The 24,198-nt window shown below is 41.2% G+C and overlaps 1 protein-coding gene across 1 annotated transcript in view; it reads left to right on the top strand.

Moving 5' to 3' along the window:
- Positions 1–6,310, top strand: part of LOC147437171 (PGR5-like protein 1B, chloroplastic) — a 39,692-nt gene extending 33,382 nt beyond the window's left edge. The window contains exons 10-11 of the mRNA XM_086486776.1: positions 5,627–5,702; positions 5,997–6,310. Coding sequence (XP_086342902.1) covers positions 5,627–5,702; positions 5,997–6,035 — 115 coding nt within the window. The 3' untranslated portion in view covers positions 6,036–6,310. The remainder of the gene's footprint in view (positions 1–5,626; positions 5,703–5,996) is intronic.
- The last annotated feature ends 17,888 nt before the right edge of the window (positions 6,311–24,198 follow it).

Below are 24,198 nucleotides of genomic sequence, written 5' to 3'. Positions count from 1 at the left end.
TTAAACACTAATGACAAGGTAGACCAAGGTAATGACAAAATAACTAGACCTGATTAATCCATAGGCTTGATACAAATGCTCTCTTATAGATTGTTGAGCAGTTGCCAATTATAGGAGAGGTATAGCATCTTGAGTTGGCGGTAATTCGGGGATTCTTCACCTGCCAAGCGAGGGAATCTTGAGCTATCCAAGTGGGATAGATAGGTGAGATTAGTAAAAGACCCCATGCGACAAAAGGTAGATTCTTTATGGGTATACATTATGGGTAAGAGTGGGTAGATGTGGAAGGAAAGTCATTGGCTGACAATAGGATAACAAGATGACATCACGACAATGGCCCTTGAGACAACATGTCTCTGAGAGACAACAACATTGCCTCCTATTAAACAGAAGGCATTGGGTATCCACAACAACATAGCTAACTTGACGATGATCCAAGTCGAGCCATAAAAAGGAACCATTGTCATCAAAATAATTTTTGGCAATTCTTAATCACTCTTAAAATAATAAAAAGTCATTTTGATCACTTAGTGATATTTTAGAGTGATCAAAATGAAAATTTAATGTGAGACAAATAAATTTTTCTCTCTAGCCTAGAGAGCGAAAATGTTTGTATTTTACCTGAAATGAAGCGGTAATTTTTGTGGCCCATGTAATGTCGGGCAAAAATATTCTTGAAAGCTTGCCATGTCCTTGGAGTGTGAGGCTTGGTGGCTATAGAACTCCATCACTACACACGATTTTCTTTGAGAAAAGCGGCTCCTCAAGAGATTTTGGATTCTTCTGTGTAGTTCCCCAGCGCATAAATGTTGTGGGAGTATTGAAGGAACTGTAATGCTTTTTTCCGATGTTCCGCTCCTGAAAATGTGAAACATTTTACTGTGGATCTACCATCCTTGAAATCCTCAGGCTGATGCGCGGCACCATGAAAAAATTAGATGGTGCAACCATATTTTTGAAAACTCCCCCGATTGGAATAGAAGATTGTGTAGGTTGTCGAGAAGAAGCCCTTGCACTTTCTAGTGCAGGAGGAAAAGCTAGAGGCAACAGAGGTGGCAACATGTAGTTCAGAAACTACTAGAAGTTCTACAGAATCGGTAGGTTGTGCTGAGGATGCTTCGAGAGTACGATGCGGAGTTCGTCGAGGAGGAATTGCAAATACTCTATGGAATCAAGAAACACCATCTTACCATCTTACCTTGCTTGTTCCGGGGAGAATTGGTGTGCTCACTAGAAGAGCAAACACTTGAAGCTCTGATACCAGTGTAACGGGAGGGCATCAGGTGCCAGTTGAAAAGAACTGATTGGAACAGACTTTTAGGACTTCACAATTGAACAGAGAGAGCTTTAGATTGCACAAATGCTGATACAATGGATCTAGATGCTAATGGGATCTTCTGGTAGATGCTTGGATTTGAGAGGCTAAGGGCTGAAAATGGAAAACGCTGGCAGGACTCGCTTGGATTTGCAACTGCGGCGAGATTATGGGCTGATCTGCTAAGACCGATATCCAGGGTGCTAATGAGGACGATGATGATGGCTGAAAACTAAAAATGCTATTGATGTTGAGGGCTGAAATTTGGAAACACTAATCTGCTGCAGAAGACAGGGTTGATCTGATGCTTCTCCTGAAAAACGCTGATGGAGATGGGCTAAAATCTGCGACGCTGATTGGGGATGCTGAAAACGCTAGGGTTGTGCTGAGGGTGCTAGGGCACTTGTCCCCTAGGGGTACTTAGTATTGAATCTGATGCTAATCTTAAAACGCTAGGGCTGTGCTGAGGGTGCCAGGGCACTTGTCCCCTAATGGTACTTGGTATCGAATCTGATGCTAATGGGTGACCCTCTGGGTCACTTATATAATGTAGAAGAGGCGGGTCGAGCATGATGCTAGATGACTCTCCATGACTTCATAAAATGCTGCCCGCTTATCAATAATGTTCACATATTATCAATAAGGGTTGATTCATAATGTTCACATATAGGGTTGATCCATATGCACTAACCTACCTGGGTTGATTCTAATGACTAAGTTCCACTCCCCAGTGCCTACACCTAGCAGCCACCGTAGGTGACCTTGTGCAGTCAGAGGGTATGCAACTACCTAGGGTGTTTGGACGTGCACGTCCTACAAACAAGCTCACAAAGGTGCTAGAACACTTCCTAGGCTATCCTAATTCCTAGAAGTGGGAGTTATAGCTTGTCCATATGCACATAGGATTAGACGTGCACGCGACATAAGTTCATTGGCAATTTTTGGCAAACGGTCTTTGAGACCCATTTGTGCATGTTGCTTTTGGATAATCATAAAACTGATTGACAGACCGAACGCACTAATCTGGCAATGGAAGACATGCTTTGCACATTTGTCATCCGTAGTCAATTTGATTGGAAGCATTATCTTGCAAAGATTGAATTTTCTTATAAGAGTAATAAGCACTCGGCTACTAGTTATAGCCTGTTCATGCTTATGCACGGTTATGAGCTGAAACCACCGATCGCCATTGGGCTCCAAGGCATTAAGATGCAATCTGTAGCCGAGTTCTTGCACAACATGCAAAAAATGCTCGTGATGGTTAAGGAAAGCATATAGACCACGGGCTACCTTTCATGCTAATCAACATTGGATGTTGGTGTACCTCAAGGTACAGACGGATTTTGAAACGATCTGCACCAATCAATGTTTAAAATTATCTTCAAAATATTGTGGGCGATTCCAAACTATCAGGAAGATTCGTGATGTCTTCTAGAAACTAGACCTATCCTTTAACATGACCGTTCGAACGTCTTGTGTTCCACGTTAGCCACTTAAGGAGTGGCTGGGACAAGATGACTACGTTGTCCCTTTGGAGGAAATCTTGAGCTTGGATGATACCACTCATTACATTAAACTCGAACCCTAATTGGTTTTTGATGGAAGGGTCAAAAAGTCTCGCAAGACTTCCTACCCTGAGAATTTGATCAAGCGAAAGCATCGACCCAAGTCAAGTGGGACTTGGGAATTAGTATGATCGTTGAAGAGTTGTTTCCTTGGTTTCATCATCGAGGATATTACTGCGAGGAACCAATGCCTCGTCGGAGACGCTTCTCCTCCTCCCTGGCTGCAGCCAAGCGAGCTGCAGACTTCTGAGGATGCATAATTCAAAATAAGGATGGAAGTGTTACATCTTAGACATCAAATAGGCACCCGAGCTATGCTCGGCCAAGTGTGAACATGACGTTATGGTTAGGGCGGTTAACGAGTCCTATAAATTGGACCCTAGGCTTATTTGTGAGCTATCTTATGTGATCACCACACTTGGACTCTAGGCCCTTGGCTGCTCTACTCGCACACCCATCTGGTGTGGACTTGGTGGTATGGAACACCAGCCCTTGTGGTAGTGGCTAGCCCGATAGTTGTAGGTTCCCAAGCTTGGGGGTGAGCTCGTATTGGCTGTATGGCTGGGAGGTTAGCCTGATCTTTGCTCTCTATGCTCGTTATGTGTAAGTATGGCTTGTGTTATGTTGCGTATGCGGGATGGATCCGGCAAGGGACTAACAAGGTTGATCCCAAGGGATTGCTCATCCTTTTTTGGATATTGAGCTTGGGCTGCCCTTAATAGTCTCATTAGCTCAATAGGCCTAACAACCCCCCATAACCCCCATAAAATCTTCTTCATAAGGTAGCCCCGAGTTTACAGCTACCAAGTATGGAATTCAAAGCCTTTGAATTTTTGAACCCCTTCTCCCATGGTGGCTCCCAAAGTGTAAATGAAGAGGGGTCTTATGCTTGATTTATGGGCAGTGTCTATCACTTTTACGAGATAATCAAGAGAAGGTTATTACCAAATGTGAGGATGTAGACATGCATTACAGAGAGAAGGAAAGGATACCGCTAGTGCTCAATAATTGAAATTAGGGGTTAATTAACAAAGAATTCAAGCATTAGGTAAAGATGACTATAATCTATTTTTTGCCTCTCAGAAAAGGTAGAGAGTTCAGAGCTTTCTGCCGACAGTGTAGTGCACCATTGGAGGTAAGGTTTGGGGAGTAGATATTATGGTTGCCTATTCTTTGCCTCTTAGAGAGGTAGAGAGTTCAGAGCTTTCTGCTGACAGTGTAGTGCACCATTGGAGGTAAGGTTTGGGGAGTAGATATTATGGTTGCACAAGTTGGGCTAGAAGAGTTATGGGTAATTTCCACGATGCCTGGAATGAGAAGGTTCACACTGGCCGCGGCTCTACAGAGAGGCTGAACCTGTTTAATCCTGCAAAATTGATGAGATAGGAGCGCCCTGAGCAAGTGCATGTTTCTCCAATGTATGGCATGACTCAATTCGGCACCATTTGTGCAAGAAGAGCAGCCAATGGAAGGGTACATTTTAACTTTTTTTTAGGAGTAGAAATAGGAGGTCATTGACTTATTATCAATTAAATGCTAACTAAAGGAAGTCTGATTAGCATCCATTTGGAAGCCAAGAAAAGCTCCAGAGATCTACCATAGGGATGCCCTAGGAGGTAAGTGGTATTAGGAAATACATATCTTTAGAAGCCTTTGATACCAATTGATGTAGATACTAGATTTAGGGGGATAAAGAAGTGGTGCATTCATGGTGTTAAAGTCATGATTGGCAACTTAGTGAAATGTTGAAAACACTAATGACATGTCAGACCAAGGTAATGACAAAATAAGTAGACTCGATTATTCTTAGGCTTGATACAAATGCTCTAATATAGAAAATGTACAGAGAGGTAGGGTATCTGGAGTTGGCACAACTGTGGGGATTCTTCATCTACCAAGAGAGGGAACCAAGGGGCTGATAGTGGGCTGATATCCACAAGCTATCCAAATGGGAGAGATGGGTGATAATGGTAAAAGACCCCATGTGACAAACGCTATATTCTACATGGGTATACAACAGGGGTAAGAGGGGGTACGTGTAGGGAGTTCTCACAACAGTATGAATGCAGGCACACATGCACAGGCACGTACGCATGCACACACACTTTTGTTTCGTGAAATCTATACTACTGGCAGGAAACCTGGGTGGAATGGCGTGCACCTAGAAACAATCAATAGTTCTAATTCTGTAGAGGTGTCTCGTTGTGCAACCAAAAATTCCCAGAGATGCCAAGTAATGGAAGGAAACCTTCAAAGTTTAAAAGAGACATCCTGCCAAGGTTGTGAAATGATACCAAACATCCAATACCTTTGCCAGATGGGGCAGTAGGAAATCTCGCAGAAGGCATCTGGTGACATGCGAAAACAAGTATTGATATTGTGGCCAAGAGAAAAGCACGAAGCACATGCCCACACGAGTGCACACGTAGATGCACACAGTTGTTTGCGATCCGATGTAGTCGTTTATAGCTTGAAACTAGATCTGTCCTAACCTTCAGATATTGCTTGGGGACACTCAAAAGGTCACCTTTTCATAATTGTTTACTTGACACACTTCAATATAATCATAACGACTATTTGCTTTACTTGGACTGATCGTATCTTATTTCTGGTAATGCTTTAATTATTGTTAACACACTTCAATATAATCATAACGACTATTTGCTTTACTTGGACTGATCGTATCTTATTTCTGGTAATGCTTTAATTATTGTTAACACGTTGAATGCTATTTTTTTCATTGCAGGTGTAACTCAATGCTGAAGTTTGAACTCAATACTCGCTTAATTACATTAGAGAGCACAGCTACAGATAAGGGCAAGGTAATTCTCTCACATTTGCATGCACTTCTTTTTGAGTGGAAAATTTTCTTTCTTACATCACTTATAGATATGCAAAGACATGCTATATACAAGGCCTGTTTCCTTTCTGCCCAAAACTACCAAGGTTCTTACCATTCAAACCATAGCATAAACCATTTTTTGTAACCCAAAAAATTAACTAACAAATATTTCTTGAGTACGAAAATTTCATCCTGCTTGAGGGAGAGTGCCTCTCAGTCATGATAATGGTTTGTCGTTTAGTCCTCACACGTGCTCTGCTTTACCTTGCCTCAGGCACCCAAAAAAGTCGCATCAAGTGCAAGAGCCAACTGATCTGTACTCTCAACACCTTTTTCACAATGGCCGAGGAAGATTTGTCGTTTGAAATATATGCTGGACTTGCTGCTTGAAAATGTAAGGGGCTTGCCAGACCTTTGTAGCAGTAGCAGAAATAGGTATCTTTAGTAAGGAGTATCAAGTATTTGACCACGGCACTATGCCTGGCCCGAAATGGTGCTTTGACATGCAAAGCAACTCGGTAGCTCAAGTGTACAGACATTGGGCAATTCAATTGAACTTCTGGAGGTGAGAAGTGAAGCTCCAAAGTAGTTTGCTCGTTATTAACTGGATTGTACCATAATGTAGAGATGTAACATTGATTAATTGCTGTAATTGGGGTGCTCGAATGCGGGCAGAAGTGCCAATAGAGTTGCATATGCATGGTATGATGATGAGCTTGTGTACAAGTGCAAAACCTACTGTCAATATTTGTAGAAGATCTTGTGCTATGTATTATCAGCGGCTGTGGAGGTATTAATGTAAAAAGTATTGGAAGGAATTGCTTCATAGTTCTTAAGGAAAATCTCTCTCTCTCTCTCTCTCTCTCTCTCTCTCTCTCTCTCTCTCATCTGCTCCTGAGAGAGAAAACCCTCATCTCCAATCTATGTCTCTTTCGTAAACTTGTGCTTTTTAGAAGCAGGGTGCTTTATGCTTACTCCTAGCAATGGGCCTGCTTGTTTTTTCAATTAAGGGGTGTGCTTCACTAGCAACCTTGAGAAACCTGAGCAGGGTGCTTTATGCTTACTCCTAGCAATGGGCCTGCTTGTTTTTTCAATTAAGGGGTGTGCTTCACTAGCAACCTTGAGAAACCTGAGCTTTTTTTGCAACACCTATGTGACTAGATTGTGGACTTTGAAAGCATTTGAGTATGCTTTGAGGACATTGAGGTTCAATGTGGGTAGAAAGGGTGGAAAAAGCACATCATTGTGGGCCTCATCAAGAGCAAGGAAGCTTTCCAGTACTAGAGGTGAACTCATGATTAATGCTGAGCTGAGTCGTACAAGAAAAGAGATTAACTCTGAGATACATGAGGTTATGGAAGGTTGCAAAAATGAGATGCATGTACACATGTGGAAGAATTTGTATGAAGAATCAGGAGGTGAGATATGTATGGCATAGAGACAAGTGCCCCCCATGTTGAGGACAGATTATTTGAATGGATTTTGTGGTGCAAAAGAATATACATATTGAACTTGCTCCTCCTGAACCTTCCAAATATGGAATGGAAACTTGCTTAAGTTAAAGATTCTTCGATTGAACCTACAAATTATTAAGGTGTAAGGCTCACACTGGCATTTTTAAACGATAAAATGAAAAGGATGTAAAGTCATGTAAGGCTCTTAAGGAAGAGATCCATTGACAAACTAGCACAAAAGAATATCTTGAACTTAATTGTGTGAGAAAATAGACCAATAGGTGTCAAAATTAATACAACAATTTGATGAAATGGACCCACATGAGGCTCTTAAATGTAAGGACTTTTATGCAAACTAAGAACTTTTTTCTAAACAATGCTTCATACTAAATGTATGCCCAACTCCTTTCTTGAATAAGCTTGTTTTAGAAAGTTAAAAAGGAAGAGTTGTAGAGGCATGAAACACGCTTTGGTTGAATATCTTAAGGAAAATCTTGTGGCTTGTAAGAGTAAGCTTGGTACAATTGGCCATCTCACGACGGCCCAACAAGACCACATTACAAGTAGAAATAACTAGAGTGGTTCGTTAACTACATTATAGTATGTAGTGTGTTGGAGATGACAATACGAGATAGACTAATAGGTCTAGTTTCATCTGACATATTTATTGCTTAGGGGAGAGAGAGAGAGAGAAAGAGAGAGATTGTGCTTATGAAGAAAGGTATTTCCTTCGCATCTAGTGAAATCATCTCAGTGCTTCCTTTGCCACATCTTCGCATTCGTTAAAAGAACCCAAAGCTTCCTTGCCACAGTCATGTTGGGCATATCTGGCAATCAAGGTGCTCCAAGAGACATCCCAAAAAGGATGCCCTTCAAGAACTTACGTGGTTTTGGACAACCCTTGACTAGCAATCTCATCATGAAGATTGAATACATCCGCAAGAAGAAAATGGAGAGAGCGTAAGAAAGAGAAAGAGAAAGAGAAAGAGAAAGTTTGTTTCCGTTCATCAAAGCATGTTACCCTAGTTTTTAATCGGTACCGCCTCTAGTATGTTACGATCGTGATGCTCCATTTTTTATCCATGTACCTTGCAAAAGAACCATAAGAGGGGTTAGAATTTATAGAAATTGATGATACAGATTATTTGAAATATGTTTACTTTTAGTTGTTCCCTTTTTATGTTTGGAAAAAAAAGAGAACATGCAAGTCTCCTTGTATGGAGGAGTTTGCACAGTCATCCCCAATTTTTATTATACAAGGGAATGTGCCATTCCCACGGCAACATGCAATTTTTAGTGTATTCATTTCATAGCGTTCTCAACTATCAAGAGTAAAATGCGGTAGTTCTTACTCACCGCACGCTCAAATATCTCGTGTTTGTAAATGTACAGGAGTTGTGTACAGGCTTCTTTAGACGTTGACTGCAATGAAACATAATAACATCAGGAAGGTCTAAAAGTTAAGTACGAAGCATGAAACATTTTTCCTAATTTTGAAGGTTTTACACTTAAAAATAAAGTATTTGCACCAATCCAAGTGCAATGCTATTTCACAACAAAGCTTTCTTGTTTTTCATAACGAACTAAATATCAATGACAAAACTCTGACTCTGTATCAAACCTTTCTTGTAATAACGGAGTTGGATATATCCTACAATCAATGTACGCAATTAGCAATCGTATCGTGAATTCTCCTTGTTTGCCTTTGAGTCCAACACTACTCATTTGCAGTGGCGATGGAGAAGCTGTGGGATACTGAGTGGCCATTGGGATGCATGAGGTTCATCATTTTCAACACTACAAATGGCCTATTCACCACGGGATCAAATGAAAAAACCAACCAATGATCCAAGACAGTGCCAAGCAGGACGTTCTATTTCAACAGCCCTTGTCTAACAATATTATTGTTGTCCATATTGGAGTCCTACGCAGGGTCACATGCCTTCAAAGTTCAAGGTGCAACCATAGGTGATATCTAGAGAAATGCCCTCACTTTGCATCCGCTAAAAACAGCCCAAAGCTTCCTGCCTTGCTATTGTTGGGAATATCCCGCAATCAGTGCATTATAAGAGACGACATTCCGGATAGGAAACTCGTCAAGTACTTTTCTGAGCTTCTGAAGTAAACCACATTTGGCGTATATGTGAACCAAGTCATTTCCAAGCATGAATTCCTTTTCCAACAACCCTTGACAAAAAATATTATCATGAATTCTTTTGCCCATATTGGCGTCTTGCGTAATGCCACATGCCTTCAAAATGCGAGTGCAGTAGCGGGTATGCCGCGACGGACGATGGAGCACAGCGAGAACACAGACCAACAAACTGTCAATCCGAGGACGTAGCTGACCCGACTAGGGCATGGAGGCAATCTCTGGGTTGTCAACCCTGAGCTAAACACTATCAACACTCTATAGTCACTAATCCTACCACAACACTACCATAAAGCAGAGAAACAGACAACGCATCCTACGAAACACTACAAGCTCGAAACAGTCTCAAATCATATCGGAATGACTCGAAATCGGAGGGCAAGACTCACAAGGACATATCCTATATGGCCAAACACCTAAACCCTGAAAACCATAATTGTAAGACCTCTAATCGTTGTCGCGATATACTCAAAACAGTAATTTCCAAAGTGTCCGGAACTGATCTACAAAGACATCAACACGAAGAGCTTCTCGCCATGATTCTAACGACTATTTATCATTCAGAACGGATGTCGTTTGAGGTACTTACGGCCAAATATAGCTCGTAGCAGGCGGGCTCGCGATGTGGTCCTCGGCTTGCATTGCTTACGTCGACGCGGAGAGCTCCTCGATGCTAACACGCTCCTACTCTCATATCTGCAATGTGATTAGTGTGCACGACGATGTGTGTATGTGAAGCTCACTACTGTGTGCTGCAGAACCCACGACTGTATATTAATTGAGATAACGTAATGTGTCCTTTACAAAGCCTTAGGTTTTAGCTTATATACAAAGCCTTCAAACCTAATGCCCGGCCAAATGACCTGAATTGTCCCTAAGCTTCTACAGAGCTTAATTACAAGAAATTGAGTTGGCTTTACTCATTATACAAGCATCTGTGGCCAAAATACAAGTGCCGACTTAAAATATGAGGTTCCCGTAAACATTACAAAAGTGGCCGTAATGGCTCAAAATAATAATAACGGGATATTCGATGACGTCCATGAACTCGTATCTTCATGTTGCAGCATCCGTCTTCATCTTCATTACTTCATCACCATCTTCATGTGGAATCTTTATAGAATCTTTGAAGAATCTTAATGGAATCTTTATGGAAACGTTGTTTAAAGGGCGTCCTTTCAACACTCTCCCCCTCCGAAGTCTTGTCGTCCCCGACAAGACCCTAGCTGGCCTTGACGAGTTCTTGATGTCTTGGTGTTGGTTGAAGTTGTTGTGGCAGCCCCTTCTGCAGTTGGTTGCTTTGCGTGATGTTAAAGCTGCCTTGAAGTTGTACCTGTAGTGTATATGAAGCCTGGAACTCTCCCTCTCCGATTGGTTGTTGTATCGACTTGTTGATGCAGTAGTTCGTTGGCATGGTAGCTCTAGTATTTGCTTTTCCTGTGGTTGTTATGTGGCAGTCGTACCTGTAAGTTGACTTGAAGCTTTGTGAAGCTGTTTTTTGGCCTCTCCCTTTTGACTTGTCAGTAGATTTGCAATTAGTAGTGTGGAGATATCGTGGTTTTTCTTGTTTTTGTTGCTATAAAAAATAAAAGAGTAAGTAAAATGTAGCGTATATACAAAATGAAGGTCTTGGATACCTGGATAAGACTAAAGGGAAAAACCCAGTGGGAAAAAATGTCTTTAGTCATAATTAAATGCGAGGCTATATGTACTTAGGTTCTGATGTTATAGAGTTATGCTGAGTTAAAGTACATATGGCCATATGGCTACTAGTATGGGCTTGATATACATGGATAAGTGTTAGTAGCTTGAGGTCAGAGTCATTGTTGTTGAGCAAAGGCTCATAAAACCTGTTTCCGCTTGGTCATCGTCATTTGTTTGTGTAAGTGCATGGGTGGAATAAAAAAGAGTGTCTAATGCATATGTCCAATGATGGGACATCTATATGCTTGCACAGAGTTATGCATGTTAAACAAGATGCGGTGCGAGAGAAGAGTATTGATGGGTTCTTCATGGAGTTAGTGTAGCTAGCAAAACATATAGCATGAGTGCTTCAAAAGCTTTCACTACTCACAAGAAGGGTTTTTGCTGTCGAGGTTTCTCCACTCTTCCTCACTGTGTCAAGTGCGTGAGTGTTTTTGTTTTGGACTACTCCGCCTTCTCCTCCTTATATATTATATGGACTTTGACTCTTATGCTCACCTCTTCCAGCATGAGCGACATGAGTTTATGTATGCTCAACTTTCCAGCTTGAGCTTATACCTATTAGCTAGACTCATAGACCACAGAAAAATATTAACTTGAAACTTGGGTCTGACACTTTGCTCATTTAGTGGCTTAGCTGTCCGACTCTAGACTCTTATGCCATGTAAGTTTAATGGCGACTTGGACTTACCTGATCACGGCCCGAAATCCAATTCCATATGCTTTTGATGGTTAGGCCTTTCTCGTTAGTTTCTATTTGAGATGCCATGTTGTCCAATACATTGGCATATGCTCTTCATTCCTTGGTAGCAGATTGTGGTCGCTTGATGAGACAGGTATTGATGTTGAAGCAATGGTTGATGAAGTCTTCTTCTTCCAGATAGTGTTCTTCAAAATTGTGACCTCTGCATTTATCGTTGCTTTCTTTTTGTTGTTAAGAGGCTGTAAAGGAGTTGTGTATCTTTCTTGTTGTTGAGCCTCAATCGCAGATTTTGGAACCCACATTGTTCTTGGGTCTGGTGTGATCTCCTTTGCCACTTGCCTTGTTTCTTCTTTGACTTGATGGTACCTTGTCTTTAATTTTCAAATATGGCTGTTACTTTTGTAAAAGCCTTGCTCTTGTAGTAATTGACGAGGGATCCATCTATAGGTTGTAGTACTCTTGGGTGTAGCGGGTGGCTGCTCTTGATTTCTTGATGTTTCTTGCTTTTCCTGGGTGATTCCTTGATAAGCTACTACCTTAGGTAACCAGATTTGAAAGTTACCCTCATAGAATCCTTGTGCTTCGAGTAACTTGACTCGAATGAATCTTTGGACTTTCTTGGAGGTGATCTTCACTTGACCTTGTTGGGTAGTCTGGTAGAATTTTGATTTCATTACCCAGACTTGTCGTATGGTTTGTCCAGTGGAAGACCTTCTCTTTTGCTTTTTGTACCTGTCCTTTCTCTTGGTTGAGTTATGTGATTGACGTTGACGGCTTTGTTGATTCTTGACTGAGTGGTTGTCATGGGATGGATATCGCCAGGCTGTTATCTTGGGCTTGTTGACCCAAACATCTGAATTTCCTTTCTTGTAGCCTTGTGCAATAATTGAGTCGCTTGATGTGATCCATCCTGCTACCTTTGCTTGTTGAGGTTGTTCCTGTGATTGTATCCAAATTGGATCATTAACTTTAATCTGTGCCTTGGATACTAGCACTCGGTTGACCCGTTTTGACTTCCTTTGGAGACTTTCGGGCGATGGAAACTTTGGTTGATAGACTTTTTTCATGGGTTTCCATTGTTTTGTTGATGGTTTGGCTTTTGATGTAGAGGCTTTGTCTTGCACTTGCATTGGCTGGGCTAGAGACTGTGGGCTTACTTTAGCTTTTCCTTTTTCAATAGGCAAGAATCTTTGAATTGTTGTATGCTTGACCTCTGTTGCCACTTGATAGCTTGTCATGATGACCATTGTTGAAGATTCAGGCTCCTCTTCAAAGACTTGTTCCCATGGCTTGGACAAAATCAAGTGTGTTCCCATTTGTCGAGAATCTACCACCATGAATTTTTCTTTTACATTCTGTGAGTGTAGTTGGAGAGTAGCTTCTGCAATCCCCATACTTATAACATCTACTTCAGGTGAGAGATTTACCTTTATCTGAATATCATAAAGCTTTGGCTTACCTAGAAGTAGACACATTCCATATGACATGACATTAGTCGTGGAATTTGTATCAATTTCTGCCATAAAATTCATCTTGACTCCGTCTTGTGCTCTTAGCAAAAAGTTGATCTTCTTTGGTACTAGATTGCCTGTGTTCTTTTGAGTGACTTGAGCAATCTTTGGCCTGGACTCCTTGTCGTCTTCTTCTTCATTGTTCAAACTTGTGAGTTCATCTGTGTGTTCTAGCTCCTGCTTGACCACCATTTCCTCTGATATGTCTTTCGGAGAGACAAAATCAACATTTGGTTCCTGTAGAGTCATAGGCTCTTCTTCCTCATCTTCAGCTGTTGAAATGCCACCAATAGTGTCTGAATTTCCCGTCACTTGCTGCACCTCTTCTTTGATTGATTCCAAGTCTTCATATTGCTCGTTTGTAGGCACTGGACCTGAAGAATTTTCTTTGGATCTTAGCCCTTCTTCCTGCAACTTTGCTTCGTTGACTTGCGGCTCCTCCTTTGTACTATGCATTCGAGTTGGACAGTTTGTAATCAAGTGTGTTATCGCACACTGATCGCAAAGAGCACCTATTTCTATATGACCAGTATTCGGGCTAGGTATCTGGTTTTGTGCTATCCCCATAGCTGATAACCTTGTTTCGAACTCATACTCGGATTCTTCATCTGTCTTACACATAACCCTTAGCATGTAGTAGGGGACTATGTCGTACCCATTCTCATCGCAATTTTTTTTTGGTGTGGTCTCATTAACACAGACATCCAAAGTAGCCAATATCTGAGTCCACTCTAGCGGTTCTAACGCCTCTTCCGAAAAAGGTTCTCTTATGTAAGCGTCATCTTCTAAGACCCTCTCTAAGGCATTCTCATTTCTCCCAAAGTCACTACACTCCGATGCTCCGAACATCCAGATTTCTTTCTTTTTGCCCATCCACGGATGGTTTGTTGATCCACTTTGTGTTGCAGAATCAAAATCTTCCACGGGCGTTCTAGTTACATCTTGGTAACTATGATTTCTCATATTTACACGTGTTGTGGTTTCAGCATGTCTCAAGTATAGATAATCATAACCCCAATCTTGTACCATCTTGAGTTGTCTCATGAATGGTCTTCCAAGGATGATTTCATAGTTATTTTTCTTGCCAAAGTCAACTATGGCAAAAGTATGCGCATACTCTATACCACAAGAAGACACCACTATCGCTTCTAGAAATCCCATGGGTCTTTCCACATGCCCATCAACTAACTTTAATTTTATTCTGGTTGTTCTAAAGGCGGGCCTACCCCATTTCTTCCATATTCGTTTTGTTGCTATGGCAATTCCTGCTCCGCTGTCAAGTATAGCATTACCATCTTCTCCTTCACAGTACTCTCCTACTTTGTTTAGAGGTACCGGTCTTACATTTGATCTAGGCTTCTTGATCTCTTCTAGCTCTTTTTCCAGGAACCTTAACGGGATTTTGATCCCAATTTTTTCCAAGCATTTTCCTATATCCGTCCACATACTTGGCCTGATTTTCAAAAGTTCTGCCAACGTAATTGTGCACTTCACTGGCGTGGATAGCAAGTCAATCAAAATTTTTGTGTCCAATTCTTTTGTCCCTCCTAGCCTCTGTGATGGAACTCTCACAATCTCAGACTTTGCTTCAAAATCTCCCATGTAATGTGGCAAAGTTCTTAACGATGCAGGTCTACTGTCTTCGGAGGCTATCGATCCTACGTCACCATAATATGACCTCGCATCAACACTCATTTGTGGTCTATCTAATGTGATTTCAGGAAATGGTGCTGGTCCAGCATCCTCTTCTCTTTTTTGGGCATCTCGAATAGCCTTCCATAACTCCTCTGGCCATTGCTCCTCTACTATAGGAACATAGGGTGGGAAATCCCTCATTGATTCATCTATTGTATTTTGGACTACCCTCGAGTCTTGAGACCTTGGCAGTGGTTCTTCCCTATGATCTACCTCTTCTCTAGGAAATTCATCTACTTCAATGCTCTCATCTTTGTGCACTAGGGTGACTATCCTATCCTTCACTTCTGGTGGAGGTGGTTCTAGCAATGCTTGAGCAGTTTCAATGAGCTGCTTACACATTTCTAGCCTCTGCTTCTCTAGTTCAGGATAAGGATAAGTCATCCATCTTTGTTCTAAGGTATGTCTATTTTTCAATCTAGCCTCATAAGCCTGTAAAATCGCATCTAAAGGCTCATTCACTTTGTCCACTAGGACAGATCCTCCTAAACTAGCACTCTTGGGTGCTTCAACTGGTTTAAGGGTTTCAGCTTCCCTTTGCTGTGTCTGTTGCTCTTGAGTTGTTTCCAACTCAGCTGTAACAGCCTTTTCTTCTCCTTTCTCCCTTTCTAGTCTCGCTTTCATTCTAGTACTTCTTGCTTGTCTAGAGTTTCTACGGCTTTTGGAACTCTTACTAGTCTCTCCATCTGTAGGCTTCTGCTCTTGCACTTTTGCTTGTGCTCTTGTGACAACGTTTACTGGAGCAACTTGCTTACTTTCATCTTCTTGTTGTTTAAGCACCTGTTCTTTTGCAATTGTTTCTTGCTCTGTTGTTGTTGTCGTCTCTCCTTTTGTTGCAGCTCGTTCTTTCTCTGATTCGCTGGTAGAAGGAAATGTAACATGTGGTTGCATTTTACCTTTCTTTCTTGGATTCTTAGGACAATCCAAAATCATATGTGTGACTGCACACTCATTACAATATACATCTATCATGATATCATTGTGTGGACAATCCTTAATCAAGTGATCACTACTACCACATCTGTCACATGGACGTATTGGTTGTTGTGGCAATACTTGATATTGACCTTGAAATGGCCTCTGATCTACCATATATCTTTCTATTTGAAGCTCATGACTCACATATGCATTTCTAGCAGCTATGGGTCTTTCACTTAAGAACACTTGTTCCGCTACAGGATGATATCTAGGCGGTTGAGACATAACATGCTCAAACCCTGGTGGAGTCTTAGGTCTATAGTCAGGACAATGTTGCGTCGGATGGTCCCCTCCACATGTCATGCACCTTCGTCGTTGAGGAACTCTATAGGCTGGTACTCTGTCAGAGTGGTTGATGCGTTGCATCACATTCTCTATGATATGCTCCTCAACATTTACTTGGTTTTGTCCTAGATTCCCTCTTTGATCCTCAAGATCAGCGGTTTTCTTTTTCTCACTCGCATCATTCATCTTCTTCTGACCATCTTCATAGAATTTGCAATTGTCAACTAGGTCAACTGCCGCTTTGGTCACCTCTTCCAAGGTTTGGTATCTTTTCACGTATAGGTCCTTTTGGAGATTCTCATTCCTAAGCCCTCTCATGAAGCATAAGATCTGACGTTCTAGCGTGGGTAACTCTTCGGTAGGACATCTAGCAACATATTGCTTGAAACGTAGTATTGCATGTCGCAATGTTTCTGTTTCGCCTTGTTTAAATTCCTGAATCTTAGGAAGGGTGTTATGTTTTATGCCCCTCTTGGTGAATTCTTGAACAAATTCATCCAACATTTGCTCAATGGTTGTGAACTCTCTCCGGTTCAATAGTTCAAACCATGCTTGTGCATTGTCCTCCAATGTAAGTCCAAAACCCTCATACTGCGTGTGGAAGTCCTCTACTCGTTCTGCTTGTAGGACTTGCTTGAAAGCAGAGACATGGGCGTATGGGTCTCCTATGCCATTGTACTTTCTATTTACCCATTTTCTTAGCTGAGATGGTCTTATAATTTGAGGTGCAAAATATGGAACCATACTCCTCTCTGGTATCATTTCATCTCTCGTTATCGCTCTAGGAGGAAATCCAGGTGGTGGTCCCCTCTTTGGAATTCTCTTAGAGGTTCCTGTGTTTGGTGGATGTATCTGAGGTCCTTCATTGACCAAATATCCACTCATCTCTAATTTGGTTCACGGATTTGTGCTTTCTATAGCTCTATATTCTCGTCCATACTTGTCAACAAATAAAGATGTCCATTGTCGATCGACCTCATATGTATAGACATATAAGAGCTTGTATTCTGTCAGCTCATCTGGGTAAGGCTCTAAGCAACTGTAAAGGTTGACTTGATTTCCATTAATGTACCTATATAGTCCTTCACTTTCATGGTTATACGTCCAAACTCTCTCCACAAAAAATGGTCTTTATGTACTGTAGGTTTGGAAGATCTATTTTGGGCGGGTGCTCATCTATCCCTGCAATCCATGTGCTTGTATAAGCTGAGTTTGAGTCTGATGTAGACATGACTTCTAGGCTTAATAGCTCTAGCTTGTTGTAGTAATACCTCTCTCAGTGTGTTCAAGTGTTTTGGTCAGGGAAAATCCAAAACTATGTCCAAAATCGTGAGCATTTTCTCACAATTCTCTCAAATTGTCGGTTTTAGACACCCGTGACTTCCGGATGCATTTTGAGGCCTTAAACAACGTTTTTTTCAAAACTGACCAAAATGATGCCTATGGCAACCATTTTGGTCAATTTACTATAAGATCTGTAGTGCTGCTCTCAAGCTACGTTTTGATAACAAAACTTTTGGAATCGGAGTCCGTATGTGAAAGTTACGACCAAAACAGTGATGTAATTTGGAAAGTTGCTCTATCTGATGTTTTTGCAAGTGGTCAGTTTGAGCCCAAAATTGGTGTGTGCACTCCTTAGGAAATGATAAACCCAGTGGTATACTTGGTTTCAAACAAATTTCTCAGAATTTTTTCCTGACTTGTCTATCGCGATAGGCTCACCAAGTACCCCTTGCAGATGTCCAATTGCACTCAAACTTTGTGTACAGGGTATAATGGGCCTTTTGAACCCAAATATGAAGTCAGATTTGAATTTTGATTTTTCTATAGTGAATTCCTGAGTCTATCGCGATAGACTCAGCATTGTGTTACTGGGATATAGTTTTTCAACTGTTTTTACAGATATGAGTTCCCCCTTCTCTTGAGATACTACTCACCAAGTTTCAACCAATTTGGAATACTTTTCCTTTGTAACTTGCATCAAACAACAGTTTCTTTTCTGATCTTGTGAAGTAATCCACTTAGATGCACTTCCAATGCTCCAAATTTACTCAAAATTTAACCATAGGCTCACAACAACATGTAGAACAAGGCCCTAAGGTCAGTTTTCAAAAATTTCAATTTCTATGAAAAAGCCCCAGTCTTTCGCGATAGACTCACCAAGTTCTTCAGTTTTGAAAAATTTCCAAATTTCTCTTCACCATTGTGTTCCCTATACTCTGTACACCTTGCTCACCAATTTCCACTTGTTTTGGACTTTTTCTTAGGTCTCTAACTCTAATTCTAGAAGTTTGAGTCTATCTGATCACTAGAAAATAGGTTTAGGATGACTTCCCAATTTCCAAAATTCACCAAATTTTGTGTGTAACCTCCTGAGAGGCTAAACAAGCTATGCTCCAGAGGGTTTTGAAAATTTCAATTTCTTTGGCCCTGCTTTGAGTCTATCGCGATAGACTCAGTAAGTACCCCTTTTATAGGTCAAACTTGAACTTTAACTATACCACTGTGTTCTAACACCTCTCCTTAGTTCTCTTGCCAATTTTCAAGTGGTTTGGACTTTTACTTTGTCAGTTAGACCAGATCTGGTGTTTTCTACAAGCTGAATCCTCTCAAATGGTCTTAGACCCACTTTCTGATGTCCAAATGACTTCAAAATTTTTATGTGTCCTTGATAGCACCTTTCCAAGCTATGCCACAAAGGTTTTTGAAAAATTTAGTTTCTATCACTGGGTTCTTAGTCTATCGCGATAGACTCAGCAAGTATGCTAAAATGACACTTTTTTCAAATTTTCTCTTCACAGATGTGTTCCCTACCCTCTGTAGATCATGTATACCAAGTTTCACAAGGTATGGAAATTTGGTCAAGTCCCTTTTTCCAATTTGTCTCTGAAGTCTGACTCAAAACACCAGACAAGTGCTTTGGAGGTCTTCTTGATGTCCCTTTTCAAATTTGAAATGATGGTTGAGGTCTAGGTGAGGAGTGTATTCAAGATATCTAGTCACAATTTCCAAAAACTGTCCCACTCAAAATTTCATGAGCCTATCACGATAGACACAGCAGATTGTGCAGGAAAAGTCAACTCAAAATTGTGACTTCACCTTTAGATTCCCCTTACTCTCTTGTGTCTATCCCTCAATTTTCATGCAATTTGGACACTTGGTTTGTGTTTTGGGCCAATTTTAGTGTTGTTGTAAGAACCTGAATCTCTATCTGGGCCTTAGATTCACTTCTAGTGATCCAAACACCTTGAAATTTTGTGTGTATGCTATTTAGGCTCTGCTTAAGCTATCCCTAGGAGGGATTTGCAAAATAAGGTCCCTAGCAAAATATCCCCAGTCTATCGCGATAGACTGATAAAGTTTCCCATTTTTGGTCGTTTTACAAATTTCTCTTCACAGCTAGTTTCCTTATCCTCTGTATAGTGAATACACAAAGTTGTGCAATGTTTGGACTATTGGTCAAGGTCTTTTTACCACTGTCTCTCTGAACTTAGAATCTAAACACCAGACTTGAGGTTTAGTGGTCAAGCAGGTGTCCAAGTACACTCAATTTTTGGGAGTAGCCTTGTATTGATGTGTTTTACCTGTGTTATGAGGGGTTTTGCCTGATTGTGAGTCTATCTCCAATTCACTAATCTATCGCGATAGACTAGGCAGAGAGCCACTGGGAAGTGATTTTTTTCTCTGTTTTTGGACAGTTTGGTTCCCAATGCCCTTAGAAGCCTATCCCCAAAGTTTCATTCAATTTGGACTTCTTTTCCTTTGGATTCAAGTATTTCACAGTTCACTTCCTTACACTCGGAAAAAGAAAATTCCCACTTAGATGCACAAGCACTGATGCAAATGCTTTGAAATTTCACATACCAGCTTTGGAGCATATGCAAAACAAGGTCTTGAGGTCAAACTTTTTTGAAAATTGCTGATTTGGTTTCAGATTTTTGTTTTTTGGGTTTTTTGAGTTTTTTTTTGTGTGGATTGGACCAAATCTGTGTTTTCCCCCTACCTTAAGGTCTCCAATGCAAAAACAAGCACTCAAATTGGCTTTCAAACGACCATTTTAGAGCACTTTTACCATAATCAGCACAATTCCGCCTTTTGTGTTTTTAAGCACATTTTCATGTCAAAATTGCTCTAGATCAACATCAGATGTACTACACTACCTAAAGTCCTACTTTGGATGGTTGAATGGTTGTTTTTGCTTTCTGGCAAGCAAACAGCCTCCTGCTTACCTTTTGCGTTAGTTCTTTGCGTTTTTTTTTCTCTTTCAAGTTCTTCACAACCATAAGTCACAACCAAACACACAAACCATAAAACCTAATCTAAACACACAACAAAATAATATAACCATACCTCAATCTCATGGTGGACCACCTCGGCGAGACGCAGGCTCCCTGGCTATCCCTCAGTCAAGATATCCGCTCTCTGACTTCCCACTAAGAAGGCAAATGGTGACAACACTCTAGAAAACTCTAGAGAAACGCTATACCGTCAAACACGAGTGATGCGGTCTACGCTAGTTTAGGCACTTCGTCCCCTGTAGTGGCGCCAATGTTAGCGGGTACGCCGTGACGGACGATGGAGCACAGCGAGAACACAGACCAACAAACTGTCAATATGAGGACGTAGCTGACCCGACTAGGGCATGGAGGCAATCTCTGGGTTGTCAACCCTGAGCTAGACACTAACAACACTCTACGGTCACTAATCCTACCACAACACTACCATAAAGCAGAGAAATAGACAACGCATCCTACGAAACACTACAAGCTCGAAACAGTCTCAAATCATATCGGAATGACTCGAAATCGGAGGGCTACTTGATCATTCAGAACAGATGTCGTTTGAGGTACTTACGGTTAAATATAGCTCGTAGCAGGCGGGCTCGCGATGTAGTCCTCGGCTTGCATTGCTTGCGTCGACAGGGAGAGCTCCTCGATGCTAACACGCTCCTATTCTCATATCTGCAATGTGATTAGTGTGCGCGATGATGTGTGTGCATGAAGCTCACTACTATGTGTTGCAGAACCCACGACTGTATATTAATTGAGATAACGTAATGTGTCCTTTACAAAGCCTTAGGTTTTAGCTTATATACAAAGCCTTCAAACCTAATGTCCGGCCAAATGACCTGAATTGTCCCTAGGCTTCTACAGAGCTTAATTACAAGAAATTGAGTTCGCTTTACTCATTATACAAGCATCTGTGGCCAAAATACAAGTGCCGACTTAAAATATGAGGTTCTCGTAAACATTACAAAAGTGGCCGTAATGGCTCAAAATAATATAATAACGGGATATTCGATGACGTCCATGAACTCGTATCTTCATGTTGCATCACCCATCTTCATCTTCATTACTTCATCACCATCTTCATGTGGAATCTTTATAGAATCTTTGAGGAATCTTAATGGAATCTTTATGGAAACGTTGGTTAAAGGGCGTCCTTTCAACAAGGTGATTGCATTTGGAGAGATGCGATCTCTTTGTATCTGTTCTAAGCAGCCCAGAGGTTTCTGGCCCTGTCCCTGTTGGGCATATTCTGCAATCAATGCACACCAATAAATGCCAAACACTTCTTCTTTCAAAAAGCATAGGTGATTGCATCTAGAGAGATGTTGTCGCTTTGCATCTGTGGAGCTTCTTGGCCCAACCACATTTTTCATACATGTCAACCAAGGGAGTGCCAATCATAACGTTTCTTTCCAACAACCCCTGACTAACAATATCATAGTAAGTTCTTTTGTCCATCCTAGTGTCTTCCAAATTGCCATATGCCTTCAAGATGCAAGCATAGGTGATTGCACATCTAGAGAGATGCGCTCACTTTGCCCTACCCTTGTTCGGCATGTCTCACATTCAGTGCAATCTAAGATATAATATTCTGGAGAGGCAACTGAATACTTTTTGTGCTTTTTGAAGTACACCACATTTGGCATACATGTCAACCATGACAATGCCGAGCACGATGTTTTGTTTCAAGAGCCCCTGAGTAACAATATCATTGTGAATTATGTTTTCCATATTGGCGTTCTACATAGGGACACATGCCATATGCCTTCAAGATGCAAGCATAGGTGATTGCACATCTAGAGAGATGCGCTCACTTTGCCCTACCCTTGTTCGGCATGTCTCGCATTCAGTGCAATCTAAGATATAATATTGTGGAGAGGCAACTAAATACTTTTTGTGCTTTTTGAAGTACACCACATTTGGCATACATGTCAACCACGACAATGCCAAGCACGATGTTTTGTTTCAAGAGCCCCTGAGTAACAATATCATTGTGAATTATGTTTTCCATATTGGCGTTCTACATAGGGCCACATGCCTTCAAGATGCAAGCGTGATTGCACTTGGTGAAAGGCCCTTGCTTCGCATCTACTGAAAACATCCCAGAGATTTCTGGCCCTGTCCTTGTTGAGCATACCCCATAATTAGTCTCCTCCAAAAGACGACATTTCAGACAGAAAGCTTCTCAAGTACATTTTGTGCTTTCTAAAGCACACGACATTTGGCATACATGTTGATCAAGGGAGTGCCAAGCACGACGTTTCGTGTCAATAGCCCTTGTCTAACAATATCATCCTTAATTTTGTTGCCCGCATCAGCATCTTGCGTAGTGTCACCTACCTTCAATACAAAAGCATAGGTAATATTGAAGGTAGGTGGCTTCTTTTTGCAACAGCCCCTGCCTAACAATATCATCGTCAATTTTATGTCTATATCAATGTCTTGTGTAGTGGCACATGCTACCTTTAAGAGGAAATTCTTGATGATTGCACCTAAAGCGATGTCATTGCATTGTATTTGCTGGAAACAGCCCAGGGCTTCTTGGCCCTGCCACATTTGGCATACATGTCAACTAAGGCAATGCCGAGCATAAAGATTTTTTGGTTAGTCCCTGACAAACAGTATGATCATAAGCTCTTTGGCATCTTAGCGTCTTCCAAATTGCCACATGCCTTCAAGATGCAAGCATAGGTGATTGTGTCACAAGACGGACACCACATGCCAATAGAAAAGAACATACTGAACAAACTTTTAGCATTTCAATAACAAGTGAACTGAGCGAGAGAGAGAGAGAGAGAGAGAGAGAGAGAGAGAGAGAGAGAGAGAGAGAGAGAGAGAGAGAGAGAGAGAGAGAGAGAGAGAGAGAGAGAGAGAGAGAGAGAGAGAGATGACACACGACACAGAGTGGCGGAATTCCATCCCAAAGAGTATTGGCCCCAAACCTTGGCGCCCCTTTCGGTATTTCTTTATATTGCATCAACATAGTACAAGTCGGTACTCCAGACTCTGCACCTTCTCCAAGAAGCATGCCAGAGAATGAGGCCTTAGCACATATTTAAAGGCCCTTGGCCTATGAAAAGCAGTTTACATGAAAAGCCTTCAAACTCAAAAGCTTATGGTCCAAAAGCAATGCCAAAAAACTGCCATCGTAAATCACGGAATCTTGTACAACTGCCACGATAGTACTCTCAGTGCGTTTTGGGTGGACTTTGTCAAATGCGTCAAAAATCATTACATCAAAGCTTTCGAGTGCAGTCTCTAGAAGAAGCACAAATAGCACTCGCCAAAGAAATATTCTTTACTGAAAGTGCTTTGGTCATGATAGACAACAATCATTGGAAGGCTGCTTGGAAGAAAATCGGTGAGTTTGGTTCAGGATTTTCATCTCCTTCTAATCACATGATAAGAAATGTTTTCTTGGACAAATGTTAAATCGAAGTCAAAGAGCGTGTTGGCAAAATAATACTTGGGAAAATTTCGCTTTCAGGATGTACGATTGTGAGTGATGGTTGGTCAAATGTTCAGAGAAGACTGCTGATCAATGTAATGCTGGTTTGTCCAAGGAGAGAAACGTTTATAAAGGCGATTGATAGTTCTGGTGCAATTAAAAGTGGCAAATACATTTCTGAGGTCTTGATTAAAGAAATTGGTGTTGAACATGTCGTTCAAGTAGTCACGGACAACGCAAAGAATTGTAAAAATGCC

Source organism: Adiantum capillus-veneris, chromosome 17 (assembly GCF_014529385.1).
Source record: "Adiantum capillus-veneris isolate H3 chromosome 17, ASM1452938v2, whole genome shotgun sequence".
Taxonomy (NCBI): domain Eukaryota; kingdom Viridiplantae; phylum Streptophyta; class Polypodiopsida; order Polypodiales; family Pteridaceae; genus Adiantum; species Adiantum capillus-veneris.
Note: the sequence above shows the minus strand (reverse complement) of the source record. Positions and strands in the feature narration are given on the sequence as shown.